The sequence below is a fragment of the Anguilla anguilla genome, chromosome 4, assembly GCF_013347855.1.
Source record: "Anguilla anguilla isolate fAngAng1 chromosome 4, fAngAng1.pri, whole genome shotgun sequence".
Lineage (NCBI taxonomy): Eukaryota > Metazoa > Chordata > Actinopteri > Anguilliformes > Anguillidae > Anguilla > Anguilla anguilla.
In genome coordinates, this window is record NC_049204.1 from 57,490,531 (window position 1) to 57,515,119 (window position 24,589).

General features: G+C 36.3%; 1 protein-coding gene across 32 annotated transcripts in view; it reads left to right on the forward strand.

Annotated features, from left to right (window-relative positions):
* The window catches only part of adgrl2a (adhesion G protein-coupled receptor L2a), a 114,769-nt gene that overhangs the window by 40,428 nt on the left and 49,752 nt on the right, over positions 1-24,589 (forward strand). For all 32 annotated transcript variants that reach the window (XM_035414783.1, XM_035414784.1, XM_035414775.1 and 29 more), the window contains exons 3-4: positions 6,151-6,364; positions 19,869-19,978. In XM_035414783.1, the coding sequence (XP_035270674.1) occupies positions 6,151-6,364; positions 19,869-19,978 (324 nt within the window). The remainder of the gene's footprint in view (positions 1-6,150; positions 6,365-19,868; positions 19,979-24,589) is intronic.

Sequence of the window (24,589 nt, forward strand, 5' to 3'; positions counted from 1 at the left end):
TACAGACTCGTTTGTCATTAAAGTGCCACGTTGTCTGGTGAGCAGCATGTTTGGTTCATATCACTGAGGTGCTAACGTGGTTCAGATATACTTTTGTCCCAATTTCCCTGGCAACCAACTGTGAAAACTCTTGATTTAGATTTCTGATAAATCAGGGGGGTGCTCATCCTCATTTTCATTCATTTACATTCAGATTTCAGCTCCAGCTCCAGCTGATGCTCCTGCACCTATGGGGAAATAATATTATTTTTGTTTACAAATGTCAGGCCAAGGACCAAATTTGGCCTGGCAGAAACTGATCAAAAAAAAAAAAAAAAGACCAGCTGCTCAGTCTGGAGTGGATCTAATTCTGCTTTCATGATACGCTTTTCAAGGTTTTTATTTATTTAATTTTTATTTTATTTGATAAATATTTCACTATATATATATACACACATAGTCAAACAGTTAGCATAAACATTTTACATACACTGTGTTCTGTGTATAATGCATCTATTAATTATTCCTAAGTTTACCACCTTTGATTGCATAAAATTGAGTGGGGGAAAAAAATCTGATTTTGGTAAAGCAGTAAGAACATGGCTTTGGTCCATTTGCTGGAGTGGGTAGGAACTAGTCAACTAGTGGTTGCCAGATGATTGTTGGTTATGTTAAATGTAAAAAAAAAAAATTAAAAAAAAAAAATTAAACAGAACCATCTTAGTCTTTCTTGGACAAATTTTATATTACTATGTAATACAATTGCGTTTTCAGTAACACAGTAAGTAAATCTAAAATTATTTTTATATGAAGGGGTCCAAAGTCAATTGAGATGAATCATATAAAACTGACAGCGATGAAAACTCATATAATTTGCCCTTAAATAGGCTTGTTAGCACGTCCAGATATACCCTCCCCTGTATTGATCTGGTCATGTCACTCACCCCTCCATCCTGAAAGACCATCCAACATTGGGGTGAGAAAGTAGTTCAGCCCTAGGCCTAATCAATTGCGAGGCTTCTGACAGTTGTTTACGAACAAGCTGCTGCTCTGTGATGTATGAACTGCGGTAGTCGACATTTGGGGAGCGCAGATGAGATCTTTCCATTCTTTTCCAGAAATCTGCGTAGACAAAGTAGTGTGCATTATAAACCCGTCATCCTTGCCATGGAAAAAAAGGAGTTGTTCATTAATCTTTGCTATGAAGTGGAGGGAAACTATTTTTTTTTTCTTTTTTTCAACACTGCTCTGGTTTCTGTTTCGGAAGTGAGGAATTGATGGTGGTCCAAATGATAAAACCAGAAGTACAGTTTTACAGCTATAGCACACAGTGGTTTGAGAAACACACACACACGCACATAAAAATCAGTTATTTAAGTATTTAAGCAGCTTTTGAAAAACAGATCATCGGAGTTTTGGCTTCATTCTGGTATCCAATTATGTGCATGTGCATGTAAGGCCTCTAAATCTATATATATATATGACTGTAACCCAATTGATCCATGTGAAGTCCATGTGACCTCTTATACAGAGTGGCACAGGGATGTGAAATCTAGGCCGCAGAAAAAAGAAAAACTTAAATCTCTCAAATGTTTTAACAGCTCGCTCAGTAGCCTACAACCGCACTGTTCTGGTTGTAAGCCATGAAGCAGGAAAGGGGGAAAACGTGTCTTGATTACATTTGGCTCTGAGGTACATAAGGCTCAAGAAAAAATGTTTAGAACATCGATTGTTGGGTTTTTTTTGTGTTTTTTTCTGGTATAGTGTGTGCCTGACACAAGGCTGAATTATACACAAATGCACTGACATTCAAATTGGCTTTCAAAACCTGGTCATGTTGTGCCAGGCTTTCATTCTTGCACTTAAAATTTTGTGGAAAATCAGCTTTTCTGATTGTGCGTGTGAGCGTGCGTGCATGCATGTGTGTGTGTGTGTGTCTGGATAACTCCGTGTGTATATGAATAGCAAAATGACAGTGGTTGCACAATGTATGTGACATACAAGGTACAATACAAAGAAATTCAAGTCATTGTTCATAAAAGTGTGCAAAGGGGAACGGATACCAGCTCAACGTGTATAAATAGACAGAGCCAACGCTTGGCCCGAAGCATGTTGGAGTTTTTAATGTTCTAATATGAACTAGCCATATATTAAAACTTTATAACTTTAGAAGAGTGCCTTGGTTCTACTCGTTTTTCCTTGATGACCCTTGTTTACCAAAGAGCACCTTCAACTACCCTGCTGAACACCTAAGCTCCAACTATTTTTGCACGCTGTAACCCTCTATTTATCCCGTCTTGTTCATAAAAGTGTATTTTGGTTTAATACAAAGAGTATCTCCCTCGTGCACGAGGGTATACATATCGTATATGCATGCATTTATTAAAAGCACAATCATATAATGAGCTGTAAAAAATAAAAAAAGTTTTAAAAGCAGTACATTTGCATTTAGTAATTTAGGAAATGTCTTTATCCAGATTGAGTTACTTTTGACTGAAAATCTTGGCAAGGAGCAGTAACATTACATATACTAAGTATATTATGGGCCATTACCAATACTAAGTATATTACATGACTTCTAAATTTGTGATATGTACTACAGTAGGCATATGAGGGAGTTTAAGGACAAAGAGTGATGAGTACAGTATTTTTGAGAGCGTAGTGCTACATGTCAAGGGGTATTATACCCACCCAAATGCTCAAAGGTTAGAAGGAGAGTATAGGGAAATTATAAAAAAGTTATAGGTGTTTGTTGAGCCAAGATGCAAAATACAGGTGTGTAGCAGAAGATGAACAGAGACTCTGCTTTCTAGACTACTATGGGGAGTCCATTGCGCCACTGTGTGTGGGGGGGAGGGGGGGGGGGGGGAGAGTAAGCTGTTTCTATGGCAGAAGTGTGTTGTAAGATGCATTTCAGGCATTGATTGTGTGGCAGACAGTCATCTGAATGGTGTCTGCAGGATCTTGCAAAATAAATAATTTCTCTTAGACTGTAGCTACTACACTACAGTGCCAAATGGCTATTCTCGTGTTTCTTTCACATTGAATTGATTCAGACAGGAGTAACCTCAGTTGTCCTCAGTAGATGAAGCATCTAATGGCCAAAATTAACTCGGCATCACAATCCATTTTAAGTGGTTTTCAGGTAATCGGTCTGAGCAGTGTGCACTTGTATTTTTACAAGTACAAACAGTGTCATCCATGACAGTCAAAGGTTTGTAATTAGCAAGAACAGTACAAGGGGATAGGGCAGTGTTTTCAAGTGCCAATCTTACAAAACAAATTAGAGTATGAAAAAGAGCAATGATTTTTTTTCAAGGCACCAGACTGTGAACATTGACTCATTAAGAAAGCAGAGCACTGTCAACAGAAATGGCCTTCGCCACAGCCAAGACAGAAAGTTGCCTCTAACAATGATCATTATTGGCAGTGCATGTGGGAGTGGTGCTCTTTTCACTGTACAAATCCTGGCTGCTGTGTCTATGATCTATAAATCATGGCCGCTTTGTACCAAGCAACTCTCTTTCTGTGCAAGGACTGTCCACTTTTTAAAAAAGTGAATTTTAATAGTGCAAACAAAAGCTGGCGTGCCTGTTTCTGAAAAAGGACTTTCTCTTTTTTTAATTTTCTTTTGTTCCTTAATTTCCCACTGTTTCTTTCTTTTTTTTCCCATAGAGTTTGACATTTTATTGCGTGAAGAAAGCTGTATTTTCAAAATAATTTGTAGAGAGAGGAGAAAATGGAGCAAAATAGTTCATTTTACCCTAAGCGCAGCTATTTGGCAGTGTTCGCATTTGCAGAGCACAAAGCCACAGTATTGATTTTTTTTTTCTTCTAGCTCTGCCTCCTGCCAGTCGTCTCTTCGATTGTCAGGGCTATAAGATGGATTAAATTACACTTCGTGCTGTTGAGATGTTTGTATTGTTGTTTCTTTGCTGATAGAAAAAGATTGCAAATAAACTTAGAGGTACCAATGATGGTTAGTTATCGTAAAACACTTTGATTGTAAAACATGCTGTTTGTTTAAATATTTCATGCATTTCTGAAACATGAAATATGGTCAAAACATTTTCATAAAGTTAGCTAATTGGGACGGCGGGTATACCATCTGCCAAGTTTTGCCTTGGTGGGGCATGCCCCATATCTATATAGCACTTTGAGAGTTTCAGGGTTTTCTACAGAAATAACCACAATGTTCACAGATTCTCAGCCCCTATGAACATTACTTTCTGTACTATTTGACCTCATGTAAACACACAGAATCCAGATACAACTTCACACGTCCATGCAATAAAGCTCCAAAGTTATGTTATTTTGTGTTTTCACATACTTTTCCCTGCTGATTTGTCATCACAAAGGCTCCAGTCCCACAATCGATAATTCTCCCCGTCGGACATTTAACTTCATCTGCCAATAACAACATCTCATCAAAGTAGTCTAATGAAAGCAGAATACTCAGAAACACAGGCAAAATGGACGCATAAAGAAGTGCACATGTGATGCTACTTCAGCCAATAGGACATGATTTTCAAAACTTAGTGGTAACATCTTTATTTTGTGCGGAAGCTAGCTTGCTTGCTAACTAATATTTGCCAAAAATAAATAAATAAATAAAGCTATAAAACTATTGCTTTTACAGCTGTATAATCTTAATGGGAAACAAATGTTTCTGAAACTAAGTGTTTAGGAATAGTCTTGAAGGGGGAGCTATGTGGATTTCATGACGGCAGATATATTGATGGCAGATATTCTTGAAATGACAATGGTCAAATTGACCACTGTGGCATTCCCAGTGTTAACTACATTTTAATTAGGCTACTGTAGCTACTTTGCAAATGCATTTTTTTTTAAATTAATGTCAGCTAGGCCTACAAATCATCTGCCAACATATAAACAATCAGTAGGTCTATTGTGTATACAATGACCCATTGAAACACACTGTGTAATCCATTTAAAAATATGACAAACACTTTCAAATATTTGTAATTCATGGTAAAGAAAAAAGACTGAATCCACGCCTATATCTTTCTTTGAGCTAGAATATCTGTGTGTTTGCAAGTATGTATGTGTATGCATGTCTTTCTCTAGATGTAATTATCTTATGGTTCATACATTTATATGCATTCATATTATCAGTTACTTGTAGCAAATACAGTACAAACCATTTTGATATCAATACTTTTAATGTCAGGTCAAATTTTAATTGATGACTTATAGACAGTGCTTTGTCTGAATGAGTAACTTGGCATCTTTGTACATTGAAAAGTGTTTTTGTTTTTTAATTATTATTAAATTATTATTATTTTTTTTAAATTTTAGATAAAATAACCCCTTACTTACAAACATGAAAATATGTGGAGCAACAGGATACATAATTATCACTTTGATTGCTTTACACTCTTATGGGCTGTGGATGAATTTGATTAGATGGTCATAACAAGTGGTCAGCATGCTATTGCTAAAGCAATCAACCCAGTATAAAAAAAAACACAGCTGAGTATTTTAAAAATATATAGTTTTGATTGCTATTTAGTTGCGTATTGACAACAATCCACTAGTAAGTGTTTTTATTTTGTTATATTTATTTTCAAGTGCTCTTCCTGTGTGCAATTCATGAGGAAACATATTGGATTCCTGCATCTCCCTCACATGTGCAGACCATTAAGATCCCATTGTAAATGTGCAGAGGTTACCAACAACTGACGATTGTTAACAGAGCCACATTAATTATCTAGACAGCACATGAAATGTATCCTCACTGATCTCAGCCCTACCTGAAGAACACAGGCCTTAACCAAACTTCCAGCCACTACACACTACAAAGGGGGGGGGGGGAAGAAAAAAAAAAACTTGAAGCATGACTGAACAGTATTTCCTTTTCAGGAATGAATTTTAACTTAATTGCAAAGATCTGGGAAAAAGAAGGGTCATTTCAAAGAAATAAATCTTTAGACTGAGAGACTGTAAGGGACTGTACGGGAACATTTAACAGTAGCTATGTAATATACGCATCACATACAGTAAAAGTGTATTTTTCTGTGTGTTTTCTCTTTTACATCTCTAGAAAATGTCAATTGCTATCTCTCATCTTCCTTCTCGTGATGTTCCTGGTCAAAACCGCTCTTCCCTCGATTTTCCTCTGTACTGATACAAGGTGTTCCTCCTCCTCAGGGTTTAGCCGCGCAGCGATGCCGTTTGGCTTGGTGAGAAGAGAACTGTCTTGCGAGGGTTACCCGATCGACCTACGCTGTCCAGGAAGTGATGTCATCATGATTGAGAGTGCCAACTACGGCCGGACGGATGACAAAATCTGTGATGCCGACCCCTTCCAGATGGAAAACATTAACTGCTACCTCCCTGATGCCTACAAAATTATGTCACAAAGGTAAAGAACCTCAAAGGCCTGTTTAATCTTAAATGGTTCCATTTAAATTATGTCACATTACCATGCAATCACACCTGTTCAGATACAAAACGTGTATTTTTCGATTATTTTACATATTAAGGAGTTCATAGGCTCTTTACTTTTTAGATCTGAAACCTAATTTAGCCCTGTAGAAGGATATTTCCTAAGATTGTGGCTACACATATGTGAAGTGCTCCTTCACTCCAATATTTATGCACTGCTGATCAGAGTACTTGCTGGGAGTATTTTTGAAATATATATTTTTCTTTGTTGATTTCAGTAATTCAAACTCCATATTTAATTTTTTTTTAAAGTAATTTTGAGCAATTATTACTTCAGACAGTAATGCTATTGCTTTCTTTGGTTTGAAGCACTTGCAAATATGTACTTTACTTATACAAAACAAATACTGGATGGATAGTATAGTCTGTCAATTGTTAATTGGTAAAAATCTCTGGTCTGTATGAACTCACAATAATGAACATGAATCTGCAGATTAAAAAAATAAAAAATTCCAGCTTGAAAATGTATCAAAAAAATGTGACAAAAGTAACATTACATTACATTACAGGCATTTAGCAGACGCTCTTATCCAGAGCGACTTACACAACTTTTTACATAGCACTTTACATTGTATCCATTTATACAGCTGGATATATACTGAAGCAACGCAGGTTAAGTACCTTGCTCAAGGGTACAACGGCAGTGTCCTTACCCGGGATTCGAACCTGCGACCTTTCGGTTACGAGCGCAGTTCCTTACCCACTGTGCCACACTCCGCACCGCTGTAACAATTACAGCATTAAGAATCTGTGAACTGAGTACTGAAACAAACTATGAAATGTTACTCTGTGAGATTTATTACATTGATGAGGCAACATAAGGCAACAATTAGGTTGGTTATGAAATATGGAACTTAAATATTCTGTGTTATGGATATGCAATGCATTTTTGCATACGCAGTGCAAATGCATACATTGCTAGGCTTTGAGTCAATCAAAAATGTGTCTGTATTTAGATACACACGTACACACAAGCAGACACTCACGCACACACAATTTACTGTGCATATGTTTGGGCCATAGCCTTTACCTTGGTATTGTTCAATTGCGTAATACTATGTGGACGATACTGCGTTCCCACACCTGCAGTAGATTCCGCGACTATCATAATGGCAGGGTACATTGGACTCTTCTGTCAATCACACCAGTGTGTATTTTGGTAGTGTTTCTGTGTATTCCAAGGCACAACATGTTGCCTTGATATTCAGGATTAAGCTGATATGTGTACAGTAGTCTCACACAACAAAATTAATTCAACTTTGGCAGAACATTTTACTGTGTATATCTTCCGCCTCATGATGATTGCATCATATGTTATGCATGTTTTTTTTTTTTTTTTTGTGTGTGTGCAGGCTTATTTTAGGTCAAAAATGGCTGACTGACATTTGAAAGACTGACATCAACTCCATGCGATTCATGGCATATTTGTCAACAATGTAGTGTTGTCTACAGGTCCACACAAAAGTGTCTGACATCCCTGGATATTGACACACTGTCCGTCAGTATCTTGGTCTGGAATGGATGTCATAGTTAAGCCTTCGTCTAATATGCCAACTAAGTTTGCTGTTTATATGCTTTATTATTCGTTTTTATTTTATTTTTATTTTTTAATGAAATTATTGATGATTATGAAATACATTTGTACTTCACGTCATCATATTTACTGAAATGCAAAAAAAAAAAAAAAATGAAGCTCAAGCATATTATCAGCGAATAGTGATATTTGATGATGAACTACATTATTACGTTTAACAAAGGATTTAATTGTAGCACTTGGCTGTTAGTGTGGAATGTCCAGGTTAACCGTAATGTGCATTGCCTGCAACTCTCATTGATAATCAATTAGATCGTTCCCCTAGGTTTTATACAGCATTATTATTTGATTTTAATGATGTTCATGTTTTATTTCATAAAACCTACTGAACTATTTTTGGCCATAAGTAATAACTGCAAAAAGTCCTTCAAGTTAAAATGCATCGAGTTAAGACTGAATTCAGGTCAGTGTTGTAGGGGAGCAGTTTCTAAACTGAGATGGAGCATGAGAATCGTAGATTTGGCAAAACAAGGAAATTGGATGATATAAGGCTGTCAGCAACTCTTGGTATCTGTCTGGGGAAATAAGAAATTATTAAATAAAACTGCACCGCAGCAACATTAGATGTATTCAAGGGGGTATTGTCAACCCTTATTTGATAAAATAAGTTAGACAGCTGACTCAATTTTTTTGGTTTATAGAGGTGGCTGGCCTAATGATCCTTATTTGTGAGCTCATAGATCCATGTTGTTCAGTTACACTTTTAAACTCTTAAAACTTTTAAGTGTGTTTGTGTGTGTGCGTGTGTGTGTGTGTATTAGCATATATGTAGGTCATCCTAAATGTCAATATCATTGATATTAAAAAAGAAAGTTGCGTTTATAATAATTTCTGCATATTGAGATTCATACTAAGTGTAAACAAATTTGATAGAACAGATCCTCAATAAGCCCTGTAATCTTACTGATTCAGATTCATACTTTATAAGCTGTGCAGAGACAATAATGAATACGCACACCTTATTGAAAGGAACCGCATGCCACTCCTGCACAATGCATATTCACAAGGCAGCAGGAGCAGCAGGGACAGTTAGTACTGGTGAACAGATTAAGGTGTCTGTGAACAGATGTAATAGACTGACTGTACTCGCACTGCACTGTGGAACGGTGGAATTTATTGCCGTCATCAGGCCATTCAGGTGCCTGTTGGTGACATTTATAAGAAGCTAAGAGATGGCCTTCAAACTTAATTTGTATTTCATTCACCTTTTGGTTAATTTGCAGTAGATTCAGTAATGTATTTCTGCTAATGAAAGCCAGGGTATCCTTGCAAATGAAGGAAAAAAAAAAAAAAAATATGATGCCCATTGCACTGGCTTATTTGGCCTTGTCCTTATCAGTCAAATGGCATGTATTAGTAATTTTCCTAAGCAGCCCTACGTGTCCACTTTTTTGCTATCTAATAATAGTTCAAATTGAATTTTATAACACAATTTGATATTTTTGTAATCCACATTGATAATTCAATGTGTTGCATTCAAAAAGACCTGCATGATACTAAATAGAATTATTGCTGTTATTTCATATTTTATAAATTAACTGTGTGTTGCGTCATAAAGAAATATTAAATGATAAACAATATACAGTGAGCTCCATAATGTTTGGGACAAAGACATTTTTCTTTATTTGGTTCTGACATCCACAATTTTCGATGTGTAGTCATACAATTAAAATGCACATTTATTGAAAGGTCTTTTTATGCTTTTTAGTTTCACCATGTAGAAATTACAGCACTTTTTATGCTTACCCCCCCATTTCAGGACACCATAATGTTTGGAACATATCAATGTTATCTAAATGAAAGTAGTCTTGTTTAGTGCATTGTTGCATATCCTTTGCATGCAGTGACTACTTTAAATCTGTGACCCATAGAAATCACCAAGTGTTGAGTATCTTCTCTGGTGATGAGTACTCTGGTGAGTATCTTCTCTGCTAGGCCTGTACTGTAGCTATCTTCAGCTTCTGCTTGTTTTACGTTGCTTTAGCAATTTGTTTGGGATCATTGTCTTGCTGTAGGATGAGGCCTCATCCAATGCAGTGGGAAGCAGTTTTTGAAATTGAGCAGATAATATTATTTTGTACACCTCAGAATTCATTTTGCTGCTGCTATCAGCAGTTACATCATTGATGAAGACAAGTGAGCCAGTACCTGTGGCAGCTGTACATGCCCAAACAAGAACACCCCCACCACCATGTTTCACAGATGAGGTGGTTATTTGTATCTAGGGCAGTTCCTTTTGGCCTCCACACTTTGCCCTTGCCATCATTCTGATATACGTGAACCTTGGTCTGATCTGACCACAAGACCTTTATCCAGAACTTTCCAGGTTCTTTTAGGTACATCTTAGCAAATTGTAACCTAGCCATGCTATTTTTGAAGCTAAGCTTTTGAAGTGGTTTGCATCATGCAGTGTAGCCTCTGTAGTTCTGTTCCTGAAGCCTTCTGCCCACAATAGTCACTGACACCACTCCTGCCTCCTGAAGAGTGTTTCTGATCTGTCAGACAGTTGTTTAGGGGTTTTTTCTTCATTACAGTGAGAATTATTTGGTCATTAACTATAGAGGTCGTCCTTGGCCTTCCAGGCCCTTTGCAATTGCTGAGCTCACCAGTGCTGTTTTTTCTTCTTAATTATCATGTTTTTTTTTTGTTTTTTTTTCCTCAGCCTTGTAATGGCTTCCTTCACTTTCATTGGGACAACTCTGGTCCTCATGTTGATAAATACCTCAAATATTAACAAACTCCAAAGGCAATCAAAAGCCTAGACAATATATTGAAATCTCTCTTATACCTGCAATGGTGGGACTATGTATAAAACGTGCTGTGATTTCTACATGATATACCTCAGCGAATAAAATGGATTCTACTGTTTTTTTTTTTTTTTCATTTACAGCATAATTATTCACTTTAATTAAATAAATTACCTTTAAATGCATTTATTTTAATGTGCATGTCATCAAGTCGTTACACTGTTCTATATTTCTAACCACAGTTTCTGTACATTCAGTATAGTTTTCTGAATGGAAACTTTGCCTCTTGTAGAAGGCATGGCATGCTGCTAAGTGCATTCCACCAAGTATCCATTTGTGAAGTACTTAGCAATTTGGTTGGATTTGCAATGTATATGAATCATTACTATGCCATGATTGTCATTTTCTAGCTCATATTTCAAGAGAGACAACATGTATTATGTATTTATACTGTATATCTCAGGCTATCTATCAGGAAATGTTTTCCCCATTACGCCAAGATTCATCAGTCCGGGTTACACATGTTAATTGGAGAGAAATGTATATGTCTATATTCACATGCACTATTTTCAAATATTTGACTTTTGACAGAAAATACTAAAGTTATACAAAGGCTACACACGCAACACAGAGGGTTAAAAAAAAAAAAAACTAAATATTGGTACCCAAATTCCTCCATGACTGCCTGCTTAAAATAATAAAAAAAGTATTCTTCAATTCACACTTTACCTTTTGGCTCTGACAAGTAAACAAGAAAACATCCAAGAAATTTTGATGAATACTCAAGTTTTGGAATGGGACTAGGTCCATCGGACATATAATTATATACACCCTAGATAGCGTGTGTGTATACATTATGGGATACAGCCTTTTTTAAGTATTCAAGGGAATCACCTTATAATGATTATAAAGGCTACTGTCTGCAGGGAAGCATTTTCAATTAGTAGATGTCACCTTTTATTTATTAAAATTAACTGCTCTAATCAGTGAAAAAGACCTTTTCATATTCCATAATGAAATTACAAGATCTGGTCTAGGAATTCTCATTTTTACTTATTTTGCATATTATAACATGTTCTATGATTTTATGAAAATAGCCCTAGGACTATTGTGGCTCAATTAGGCATTTCAGCTGCAAGCAATTAGCTGTCTCAAGTGGGTGATAATCTGCACAGGAACTTATCAGGGGTACCCTTCCTAATGTTTTCATAAGAGCAGATGTGAAAATACTTTCTTGAAGAAAGTGTTAGACATTGTACAACATTGGAACTTTGGAAATAAAACTGAGTAAAGACATTAATTAGGGGAATAGTGGATGCATGATTTCTATGGGACTTCGCTCTTCAATGGTAAGTTTATGTTTGCAAGCATGTTAATGTGGACCAAAAGTGGGTAAAAATATCTCCATTATGGACTTGTGGACTCCCATCAATTTCATTTGATTAATGAGGTTTAGACTAGTTATTCAATATCATTGGTATTGATTGATCTAATATAATGTAGTCTAGTCCTGTCTGTGCCATTCTGCATGCGCTCAGAAAAGATAGTCGATACTTGCGGTTTAGAATAAGCTAATGCTGTGCATTTGAGCATAAAGGAATTGAAGTGTATGGCTGAAACCTGAATACAGTTGTGCAATTTATCCTGGGCTCAGGAAGGATGGACATTTATAATTCCTCGAAAGCTAGCGTTTTTGTTACGATAAAGAATTGTTTTTTTTTTGTTGTTGTTTTTTTTTTTAGGTGGGCATGCCCCCACTAGCACCCTAGTGATGGCGATGATGTTGATAACGGTGTTGTTATTTCATACATAGGTGGCTCGAGTTAAAATTTAATTGCAGAAGTAAAACGTCCGTTATGTTTTGAGTGCTGAGTAATGCTTTCTGCCTACACTATTTATATCAGAGACAGAAGCGCTTGCACGGCTCTCTAAAGACTTCCATCGCTGCCACCTGACAGAACACAGCCGTGTACATCAGGGCTGGGCATATGGTGTTAGTGCATATTTTAAGATCCCCAGATTAAGATTTTATGAGAATTGATGAAGTTTATCATCAGTTATATTCAATAAAACTTCACGGCTGTAGCTCAGAGTGAACGGAATACATTCTTTGTATTTTACTTTCTAATACGATTTAATCATTGCATTACTAAGTGTATATGAAATTGAGAATGAGTAGAGACCTTTAAATTCTGTTTCTAATGTATGCAACTAGAGGGATGTTTGTAGTAAGTGAAGTGTTGGTTCAAAAATGTGAATTTGTTTGTTTAGCAGGCACACAAACAGGGTCTATCACCTTCTGATTTCTTACTTCATTCCGTCTCACAATGGTTAAATTCTGTCCATTGGCTGCTCTAAATAAATGTGATAAAACTGAAATATTATAAACAAAATGCTATTCAGAATAATACAATTTACAAAAGTTAATTTTATTAAAAAAGTGACCTCCAAACAGCCATATTTTGTGCATTGCATGTGGGCCAGCACAAATTAAGGTCATGTTATAACCCTCTGCTGCCAATGCTAAATGTCATAAACTGTGAGCTAGCTTGCTGGTGTGCAGCAGGAAATCCCTTTTATTTGTATTCATTCATTCTTTCATGAATTAGGGAATATAAAACAATATGCCTACCATTGATTTTGTGGACAGTTAGTATATTAAACATGCAGGGATTATCTATTTTTAAGACAATCAACACGTAAATGAGTAAAGGGTAGAACTGTGACAGTATTTTTGATGGATTTATTGAAAGATCATAAACTTACCAGGTCACTGTCTGTGAGGATTAGGCAGTGGGCTGCATTATTTCCTCCTCAGAGTTTGTTGTCTTTGGAATCTGTCTTTGGGAAACTATAATTCAAATCCCTCTTGATACTTTGCCTTTCACAGAAAGTTTGGTAATCTAACCACAAATGAGCATTCAAATTCTGATGGCGTACGCGAAAGCATTCAAACATAGCTTACTCTTTCACCCATAAGGCATTTATACAGCTGGATTTTTGTATTATTTTATAGAATCAGTGTAGATGAAGTCAGTGGCTCAAGGGTGTAACATTGAAACTCCCTCTGGGAACTGAATCAGGGACCCTGGCACTGGTTGCAAACATTGTTCCTTAACCACCATGACCCACTGCTGATTTGCTGTGGACAAATCACTCATTTTTAACGGCATATCTTGCCCCACCAGCCCCAGAACAGGCAGCGTAAATGCACCGACATAAAGAAAACTGTTTGTGGGATTTATATGCCTTGCCTGCATTCTGACTGGTTTATGTAGCTTTGGGAGTACTTTAGTTTTTTTCCAAAGGCTACCGCAATCAGCAGGTCATCCTTTAAATGGGAAGTCTGCCTTGATAATTGGTCATGAACCACATCAGAATTTCAGATGAAATTAAAGCTCTATGGGTCATGCTGAGTTTAACAGACTTAAATTCAATAAAAATTCAAAGTGGAAGTTTGGCGATGTAAATAGTCCTTTCGTTTCTAAGAGGCATTCCAGGCTGTCACCTTCCCTTACACTTTGTGTATGAAGGGTTATATATATTTTTTTTTTCGGGGCTATATTATTTGATTGTGTAATTATTTGATCAGTTATTACAGCTTGATGTCTGTGAAAATTAGAGAACAGTAACAATTTTATCCGATTTTACTAGCAATTTTATTGAAAGAGGATATCCATTGATTAATCGCACATTAATATCTCCAGGTCTGTTAAATGTAGCAATGAATATAATTACCCATAAACTGCTGAAATGTGGCATAATCAGGTCTAACATCTGCCAGTGAGAGGTGAATGCTCCAGGAAATTAAGCTCTGGAGATGTATGTTGCAGTGTTCGACATGACCATAAAGGAAATGTAAAAGTGCTGTTGAAATGGAAATCAGTTCATACCAATGAAATGTGATTGTACGCAATTGTACTCCCCGGCATGTAAATAGTAACTCAATATATCACTCTTTCTTCATTTTCATAATGTGGCATTGATCACGGGTTGAAACTCCGGTTAAATATATGTATATGTTTCAGTCTGACCTTTAACCCAGCCATGAACCTTCTTGGTAGGCGCTAGTTAAATTAGTTTGAGATGCAGAGGTTATTCCAAACGGAATGAAATGCTGCAGGAGCAGCATTTTTAAAAGAGATTTTTATTGAATTGTTTCCCATGTGAATCTCAAACATGGAGCAGTTGTGGAGCAAAGCTTATATAGATTAATATTTAATATTTGGTTAAAATGTAGGTGAGGGACATGTCCATGCTATCACAAGTGATATCAGTTGGAGCAAGCTATAATCAGACATTTTCTGCCATCAGTGGGGTCCTTATTAGCATTGTGTAGTGCTTTAATTGTGCTGGATATCTTTGGAAATCCTGAAAGGTCAGGGATGAGATAGGATTAGAGGTGGAATATTTTGCTGTGATTAAAAAGCTATCGTGGAAAAACCAAAGTTATAAGGCAATTTCCTCTGCTTACTTGGTAGACCTGGGTAAGACCCTAAATACTGATTGAAAATGATTTGCCATTGGAGTGCAGCTGAACTATGATTCATTTTACCCAGATTAGTCAGTTTATCTCTGAAAGTAAATGGAATGGCACATCAATCATGAAAATCATTGCCCCAATATGAAGAATTTTACAGGGTCTTTGAATGTGAAGAGGGGATATGAAGATGTGTGACGGAAATTGTGAAGTTACTTTTTAAATCTCAACCTGGTCAATAAGAGTTAAGGGCCTGTAAGAAAAATGAAAATGTATTTGTATTGAAAATAGTACATTATTTGTTTTATGTGTATGCTATGGATTATGTTGATAGCTCTTCAGTTGCAGGAAAGTGCTATGATTTCTGGCAAGAGGATCCATTAAGGCATCTGAATTAATCCTGTTTGTTGCTTTGCATTTATTCTCGAGATACAGTGCAGATTCAGAAATGAGGCACGAATGAATGTCACAGCCCACATATCATGCCATAACAAGGCATGAAAACATAGAAAGAAGTCAAGTAAAATATTGGGGCATCCCCTAAGGAAGTTTTTGCAAAAAGACTGCAATGCAGTTAAAAATGTATTTTCCCCTCTTTATTTTATCTTAGTTTTGTCCTGAATTCAGTTTTCCCTAGTCCCCATAAAAGTGTGCATCACTGCCACATAGAAGAAATATGTACATTATCCATGCAAATGGAGGCTGATACCAGAAAAAAAAAAAAAAAAAAACTATTAATTGAATAAATAATAAAATAAGTAATGTTTCAATTGTGATATAATTTAATTAACTCATATTACATTAATGATTTGTCCACATAAATGTACAGATGTGTGTGTGTGTGTGTATATATATATATACATATATATATATATATATAAAGGAAGAGAGAGGGAGAGAGAGGGGGAGGGAGGGGGTACGAGATAAGGAGATAACTACAGCATCCCTCCAGTCAAGTCATATACTTCAAGTAATATAGTTAATAGGGACTATTTATAAAACCTTAGAATTACAGACTAGCCAGTCAATTGATTAGATGTAACATATGGAATTATGTCTCGTCAAATCATTTTAAGCTTGTTATCACTCATGCAAAAATGGAAGCATTAAACAAAAGTGAGTCACATTTTCATGTTGATTAAAAATGAAATTCCCCACTATCAAAATTGAGGGGGACATATCTTAGGTTATTGCAAGAGATGACAATGTGGCTAAGTCCACAGAGTTTTCTATGAAGCAGGAAAGGGCATGTTTTGCATTTTGTATCCAAGCAGAGGTATTTGCATACCAGGGATATTTTTCCCCTTTTAAACGCTCTGGTATTCTCATCTCGTGCCACACATAATGGTTGTTAGGAGAGCAGTGCCATGTATCACTGATGTTCTCCCAGTGTGGAAAATCTCATTGGTTGCCATTGCATGTTTCTTTGAATGAAACCAACAGGGAATATTTGCACTTGTGTATCATATTTTTTGGTTTGTGCAGTTACTGCTTTTATATTTATGGTGAAACAAAAGAGAGGATTTTTTTTCAAGCAGCATTTATATGCATATTTTGGCCAAAAGTAAACATATTCCACATTAGCATATTTCACAAATGTCTCAATGACCGTTTTGAAAAAAAATTAATAAAACATTCAACATTTGTGCTGATTTAACAAAAAACGTGAGGACTAGAGGGAGATTAATTGCCTGTAGGCCTGGGCAGAAAAGTCTTCAGGCTACTTCTGCATGGCAATGTTATAACAATATAGTTTTTAATACCACAACAGTACTCACTTGACTCAGTCAAACTGGGAAAAAAAAAAAAAAAAAACACAGTAATTACATTTCATTAATGCATCATTTCAAACAGAAGCCTCACTTGGTCATAAACAACATACTGGACTTACATAACAGGCTGTGGGGAGGCCACACTATTCTGTTGATAGTGACAAAAGGACTGTAAAAAATGTCATTTCAAAGAAGAGTGAAGATCGAAAATGATTTTAATGTACCAAACTTTTATGCTAACATCCACAATGATATGTTCAAGATATGCTTTCTTGTGCATGCCGATATAACTGCATGTTATCTGTTCTCTAAATCAGCAGAACAGAACTATTGATGAGAGGGCATCGCACACCACAGGCTCCCTTGCACCCTTGCTGACTGTTCTCCTGTAGAATTGATAAATAAGCCAGCAAAAAGAGTAACAGTGACAAAAAATAAAATGGGATATTAATATCACTGAAGAGTGGATTTTTTAAAAAGCTTTTTTAATGATACCACAATACTATTTCTATTTAATATCATAGCACATATAAGTAGTTAAGGGAGACGAAACTTGAACATGGTGTCAAACTTCAGTCCTGGAGGGTCACGGTGTTGCAGGTATCAATCAACATCCAATTAATACCTAAAATGAATCACTGGTGCTGAAATACTTTAAAGCATCAGTTTGTTTTTGGCAAATATTATCATTATCATGTTAATAAATCATATACATTATCTCTGTATTCTCTCACAACAAATATTATGGAAGATAAGTTGATATATTTGTGTATATTAAAAGGATAAGCACAAAAGATTGGATGAGGATTTCAATGTTTTTAACCCAGTTTTTTTTTTTTGTTTGTTTTGTTGTTGTCCTGAAAAATGTGTATGTGTACCTTGATTACAATTAGCGATGCGCGTGGTAATTGAGGACCACCTATAAATAAGATGAATCCAAACACTTTGTTATAACAAACATAAATAAAATAGCAAGATACTGTGTACTGCATGTTTTTAAAGGGTAGTCTTGCAGCAGTACTAAGGAGGACAGCCTCCTCTTGGTTTAAGGGAGTTGTGGAATAACATCGGGAGATGGATCTGAAGCATTGTAAACAAAGCAGGGCTCAGGCACCTCTGTGTGGATATCCATGAGGGACTCTTCCTTCCAGTGGTGGCAGTCTGACAAACAAAAACAAATGATAGCACTGCTCTCACTAATCAGGCTGTCATCTCCTACACAGGGACAATTTGTAACTGGATAGCACATGTCTTTAATGATTAAACAATTAATTTTGATGTGTAATAATTTGCGAGCAAATGACCGTCTCTGCCAGTGAATGACAAAGTTATTGCTGTGTTGAGGTTTAATAAATGGAGGTGTTAAGAATCGCTTGGAACTGTTTTCAAACCTCAGTTATCAATCACTAGGCAGGACATTCTTTATTCTAGTAATGTTTATTTGCACTCTAATGGGTATCTGTTTGTCAAAGCAGTTTTCTCATAAGTTTCTTAGCTCTGACATATTTTCTTAATATCACTAGACAAGGTTTTTTATTTTCATTTTTTTTATTTTAGTAATGTTTATTTGCATTCTAATGGGCATAGGTTTGCCACAGCTCGTGTCTTATACATGTCTTAGCTCCGAGATATGTTTAATTATAATCATTCTTATCGTTGAGAGACTATTTTTATTGTAGTCAATACAGCTACTACAGTGGTTATTCCTCTAGTCAAAAATATCAAAAATACGGTTGACAGCAGTGAAGTAATGTCAGGTCATGAAGCATAAAAAATAGGTAATTCAGAACTATTTATTTTATGTATAATTAACTTAATTCCAAAAAGATTACATTGTACAATAGCAGAGTCTCGAGTACTGTTTCATAAGTATGAGTTGAAAGTAGGTTTTTTCATCTTTATCTTTACATTTAAAGGTCCAGGAAACTTGAAACAAGACTAGGTCAAAACCTAGTATATGGCTGGACCAAACACGTCATCCTGCCGACCAATGGTGTAACTTCATAACTTTGCCGACCAATGGTGTAACTTCTTCACTCAGTCACTCAGTCACAGATATTCGCGTTTGTAGGGCTGGCCCCATTGTTGCGGTCCAGCCAAAAAGCATATTGATTCTGGATCCAGAGAAGGCGCAATGCTTAGGCATTTCAAACTTAGCTTGCCTGCACATGTGGTGCACAAGCATTATTTACGTATTTCAAGTAGAAAGGATTTCCTCAGGTTTAGGGTTTTAGCGACACACATTTGACCTGGCTTTCCCGCCCACTGAAAACCTTACCACAAGCCAATCTCGGCACAGGATTTTCTTTTCTTTTTTTGCAAGAATCATTAAAAAAATATCTCTGGGCCATTTACAAATACAAAAAAAGTATTAAAACAACACATCAGCAAATAATTCACATATTCCAGTTTCCAGGGCCTTTAACTCGCATATTTTAAAATTGAACTCACATTCACACTGGAGCATGTGCCACAATAACTGTCTCAGGCTGCTCTGCTAACTATTGATATTGTGCAACAGTATGACATTAAGAGCTTTGTTTTTGTCATTGCAAATATTGATTAATGAAATATTAATGAACTGTGCTATATTACTGACTGCTGCAAATGTGTGTGTGTATATGTGTGTGTGTGTGCTTTATTTATTTTTTTTTTTTATTTTTTTTTTTATTTTTTTTATTTATTTTTTTTTTAATTTATTTTTTTTTTAATTATTTTTTGGGGGGGGGCGGGGTGATTGTACCTCATTATTCAAAAGATGTGCTATATCAGATTAAAGTCCAGGTGTGAATTCACTGGTTCACACTTCTTCTTTTTCTGTCTTCCAGGTGCAACAATCGAACACAATGTGTTGTGATCACTGGGTCAGATGTCTTCCCCGACCCCTGTCCAGGGACTTACAAATACCTAGAGGTCCAGTATGAATGTGTTCCCTACAGTAAGTATACACTCTCCTGCCAGCTTTTACATGTTCTACCTGTGTGGGTGACGAGACAGTAATTAATCTGACAATGTCCTGGATTTTGTTCATTGTGAATGCCAAGCAACTGATTTATTTGGAGTGCCATTTGTCCAAGTCTTTCGGTGTCTTAAAATACACAAAAATATTTTCTATGTTCTCAGTCTTATTATTAGTATTATATATTTCCACTATAGCAGTGCATCCCCATTTGTGTTTTGTTTACCTAGAGAAAGCAGATGAGATCATAGCCGGGGGTAGCATGCAAGGTATAATAGTGTTTCAGAATCTGGGAGAGAAGTGCCCCCCAAAATAGCTCAATAGCAAAACCGATATCAAAAAAGAAGGATGATGATCCCTTCTGGCACATTTGCTGAAAATGACTGTTTAAAGTAATCAATCAGACAGGGGAAAATAAGCATGAAAACAAGCCAGTAACTACATTTTTGCGCCTTGGTACCTAGTAACTGAGAACATCGACTGCGACGCGTGTGGCAGAGACAGATGATAATCAGCTCTGTTTATAGCCTCCCCATGTGCACATTTATCTTCATCTTTAAGAATAACTGTGACAGCCGCATTTAGCTCATCCTCCTACAATAAACACAATGGCAACAGCACTGCTCAGATACTTGACTGTTTAAAAATCTCAGATAATGTTGTGTTTATACCATATTTTGATTACGCTTTATGAGTCTATCATAAAAGGCAACACTCGTTGTCATTATAAGGGATATTCAGTAAAACTTTAAATCACCTTTCTCATCAATTAAGAAAAAAAGGTGGGAAATTGCTTCGGTACCTATCAAAATTTGAATTTGTTAAATGGCCAAACATTATTATTATTATCACTACTACTATTACTACTACTACTACTACTTATTTCAGCTTTGGACAAAAGTTGACCTGTGTGAATTTATGCAACTGATCCTTGCATGACCTATGTATAGCTCTCTAAATCAAAGTTGTCAAAAACAGAAGTAGAAGCTGCAGTCTGTGTAGAGATGGTTTGCTCGCTCTTAGTGTCTGCAGCAACAAACAGGTGTGCCATAATGTTTGAAATGGTGAAACAAAAAGAAACGAAAAACATTCTCCTCTAAAAATATGGAAAACAGTTAGACGCGGCCTTTGAAGAACTGCAGAATGCTATTATTGCATGTCATTACATGAATGACACTTCTTCGTGTCTTTTGAAGTTTAGCTTTTACTCTGACAGCTGCACCACTTTTTCCTGCTCAACAACCTGCTATTAAGAGAAAAATGGAAAATGTTCTTCTGACTTTTCCAGGATCACTCAGGGTCTATGGTCTCCATTTGCTATCAAATGTTATCCATACACTGAGCAAGGTAATCTCTTGATTGGAGTTGAAGTTTGATGCTGACTGTACAATTGCTGAAATTATACCTTTTTGTTTCCATTTGTTTCTTCAGTGTTTTTTTTTTTTTCTGTGATTGATCCTTTACTCCTACTCCCCACCGCACCCCATAAATGCTTCAAATTTTGCATCCTGGGTAATGGGTGGGGAGTTATACGCATGACTTTTAACAACAAGGAGGAGGTGTTTTTACTTATACTGTATCTACAGGTCATATCAAATTGGACCATGTATAAGATTTTTTAAAATGCTGTCAGGGTTAATATTTTGCACACATCTCCCAGAACAATTAGAAATAGAACATTGTAATGTTTGATTCCATGTTTCATATGAATCTGCCCTCAAGCACAGTGTTCAGGTACATAATTTAAAAGATAAGAATGAAACAACCCATCTTCTTTCAGGAATCAGTTTTAGTGTGCAGCAGACCTAGTCATTTGTAATACATTTTCTTTTACATTTTGGCAGGCTATTTCCTACTATTGCTATTTTATGACCTTGGCAGTAAGATGGGGCATGATTGGTTAAAAAATAAAAAATAAAAAGCAGTTAGGTGCAGTTTATCCCCAAAAAGCCCACTGAAATACTTTTGGTATAATCTTTCACCCATCTGATAATAGGAAATTTATTTTGTATCACACTTGTTGTGATCTATTACTATTAATGACAGCTGGACAGCCATAAATCTGTTGCTAAACCCATCAAACAAATGGAATAAACTGCTTAACTATTGAAAGGAAAAATCACACCATGCCCCGAGAGAGAAGACTGACTCCTCTTGGTTTGCTCATATTAAGTATGGAGAAGTCAAAATCCAGGTAGGGTATAGTTTATTAAAATAATAATAATAATAATAATAATATAGTGCTAACATCTAGCAACATCTGTTACGGTTAATCCCCCTCTCCTCAAAGGCAGCATATATTCACAATTCAGTTTATGAGCAGTTAAATAGTACTAGATTTGGCAAGCTGCAAGGGGATATCCAGTGGGAAATGATCCAATGTTATAATCCTATTTGGTAGATCAATTAAAGGAGTAAGACATCTATGTTTGCAGCATTAATGGTTTCAACAATTTGTCATTTTTTTTCTAATTTTTTTTTCCTGTATTGCAAACACATGTTACCTAGGTATTTTACTTTCCTGCAAAACGGTTCACATGCTGTATTATTTTGCCTTAACTACAGACCACAAATAGATATAAAATCCAAATTAGAAATATTAGAACTATTATAAAATTAAAATCATTATGTCCGCACAACCATGTAAACCTCATTCAGGATTCTTAGCAGAAACAAATGCATGTTGTTTAAAATGATTTGATTGGCAAGATTATCTAGTTATTACCTAACCACTTCAAAGCTAGCCAATGCTAGATAGCAATTTATCTAGCAAGCATTTCAACAAAGAAGTTTTAAATAAGTCCCTGAATATAACTGAATAGTGGCATTACCAGAGACAGACCATAACCTCAGTCAAAAAAATAAAAAATGTCACAGAACAAGAGGATGTCTTGTCAGCCTAGCCAAAACACAAAAAAATGTTTTTTTATGCTTAGCTGTCTTTTATGCTTAACTTCATCAACTCTACTTTGTAAAGTTGTCACTAAACTCGTTTTACACACTGACTGCAAGCTATTGTAAACACAGCTAGCAAGCAATAGCACCTTCACCTATAGCTAGCTAGCTCTTGCGCAACTTGCTGTGCGAGAGCAAGGGAGAGCAAATAACAAGCTTATTTGAGTATAGTATACAGTCCAACAATAAGTTAATTACAGCAGGTGCTATATATTTATTGCTGTATATTAACTTTGGCCATTTACCAACATGGAAGTTCCTACTTGCACGTTGTGCAGAAAATGCAGGTGGACTAGTTATCAGGCTAGCCAGCCGGCAGATTGTACTTTACTGGTTTCACGGCAGAGGGGGTGCTACTGTGCACCCGGCGGTGGTGATGGTGACAGGCCTCGTCTTTGACAGCCGATATTGGTGGAATTACAAGCCACAATGTGCAGGTGGCTGTGGTGCAGTCGCTGCTGCTGCCGCTACCCTGCTGTTGGTCTTGTGTGGATGCGGTGCTGTGGCTAACAGTTACCTTAGCCTCTTCCATGCTGGTGCTATCCCATGACTGTGCTTTTTAAAAGCTAGAAATTAAAATATACATTTTCACGAATGGCTGCTTCCTTCACGTTAAAGCAAGGTTATATCAATCAAAGTGGTCCCTTGCTACCTGTCACTAATGCCTTCAATGATTGGCTGCTTCATATTCCTCACCGCCAACCAAAACCAATTTTTATTCAATTGAAAATTATCATTGTATATTGTATATTGTCTTATATTAATTAAAACAGTTTTTTATTTGTTTACTTTTAGCCATTTTTTGGGCGCCTTTTTGTCGTGGGCCAGTAGGTACATGCCCAGCTGGCCCATGCGTTAATCCATCCTTAGGTTGCATTATATAAAACCTTTCAAGATAAACAAACAATCACATCCCTCTTAAGCGTGCATAGAACCCTCCTCATCTCAAAGGTAGAGTGAAGATCGATCGGACGCATGCTGTTTAATTAGATAAGTCAATTCACAGTACAGGAACACCTTGATGAGTTGAGTCAATTTGCAGTACAGGAACACCTCCTAATATGTCAGAATAAATTGATCTACCACCATTTGTCTAGCTTAGCATCCAACATGTCCCTATATTTAATCAGGGTGTATTAATACACAAGATAAACTTTTCACTTGATCGTATTTATTTGTTTAAAGGAATGTGCTAATTATTAATTAATTCCCTTCAAGGGATCGCTTTCTGTGTTCTTTTCTAAGCGACATGAAAGGAAACCATCTTCTTTTTGCACAAAAGCAAATATTGCAAACCCCACAAAACATGGCTCAAGAAACAATCTGTCCTTACCATTCACATTCAGAAATGTGCTGTGTAATTCATATAGTTATGGTTCTTATTGGAACCCTCTTTTCTAACTGGATAGCTTAGCTTATTTTCTTTAACGTGACCACAATACATATGTTCCCATGATCCTCTTGTACACCCCCCCCCCCCACCCCAACCACCACCAGCACCACCACAATCTAGCATAGCTTATCTTGAGAGATGTACTCATTTGGTAGTTTATATCTGTGGTGAGGCGCAAAATATGAACCATTAGCTTTCTTCCGTTCTTGTCATATAATAGCCTCTCGAATACGCCGCACTGA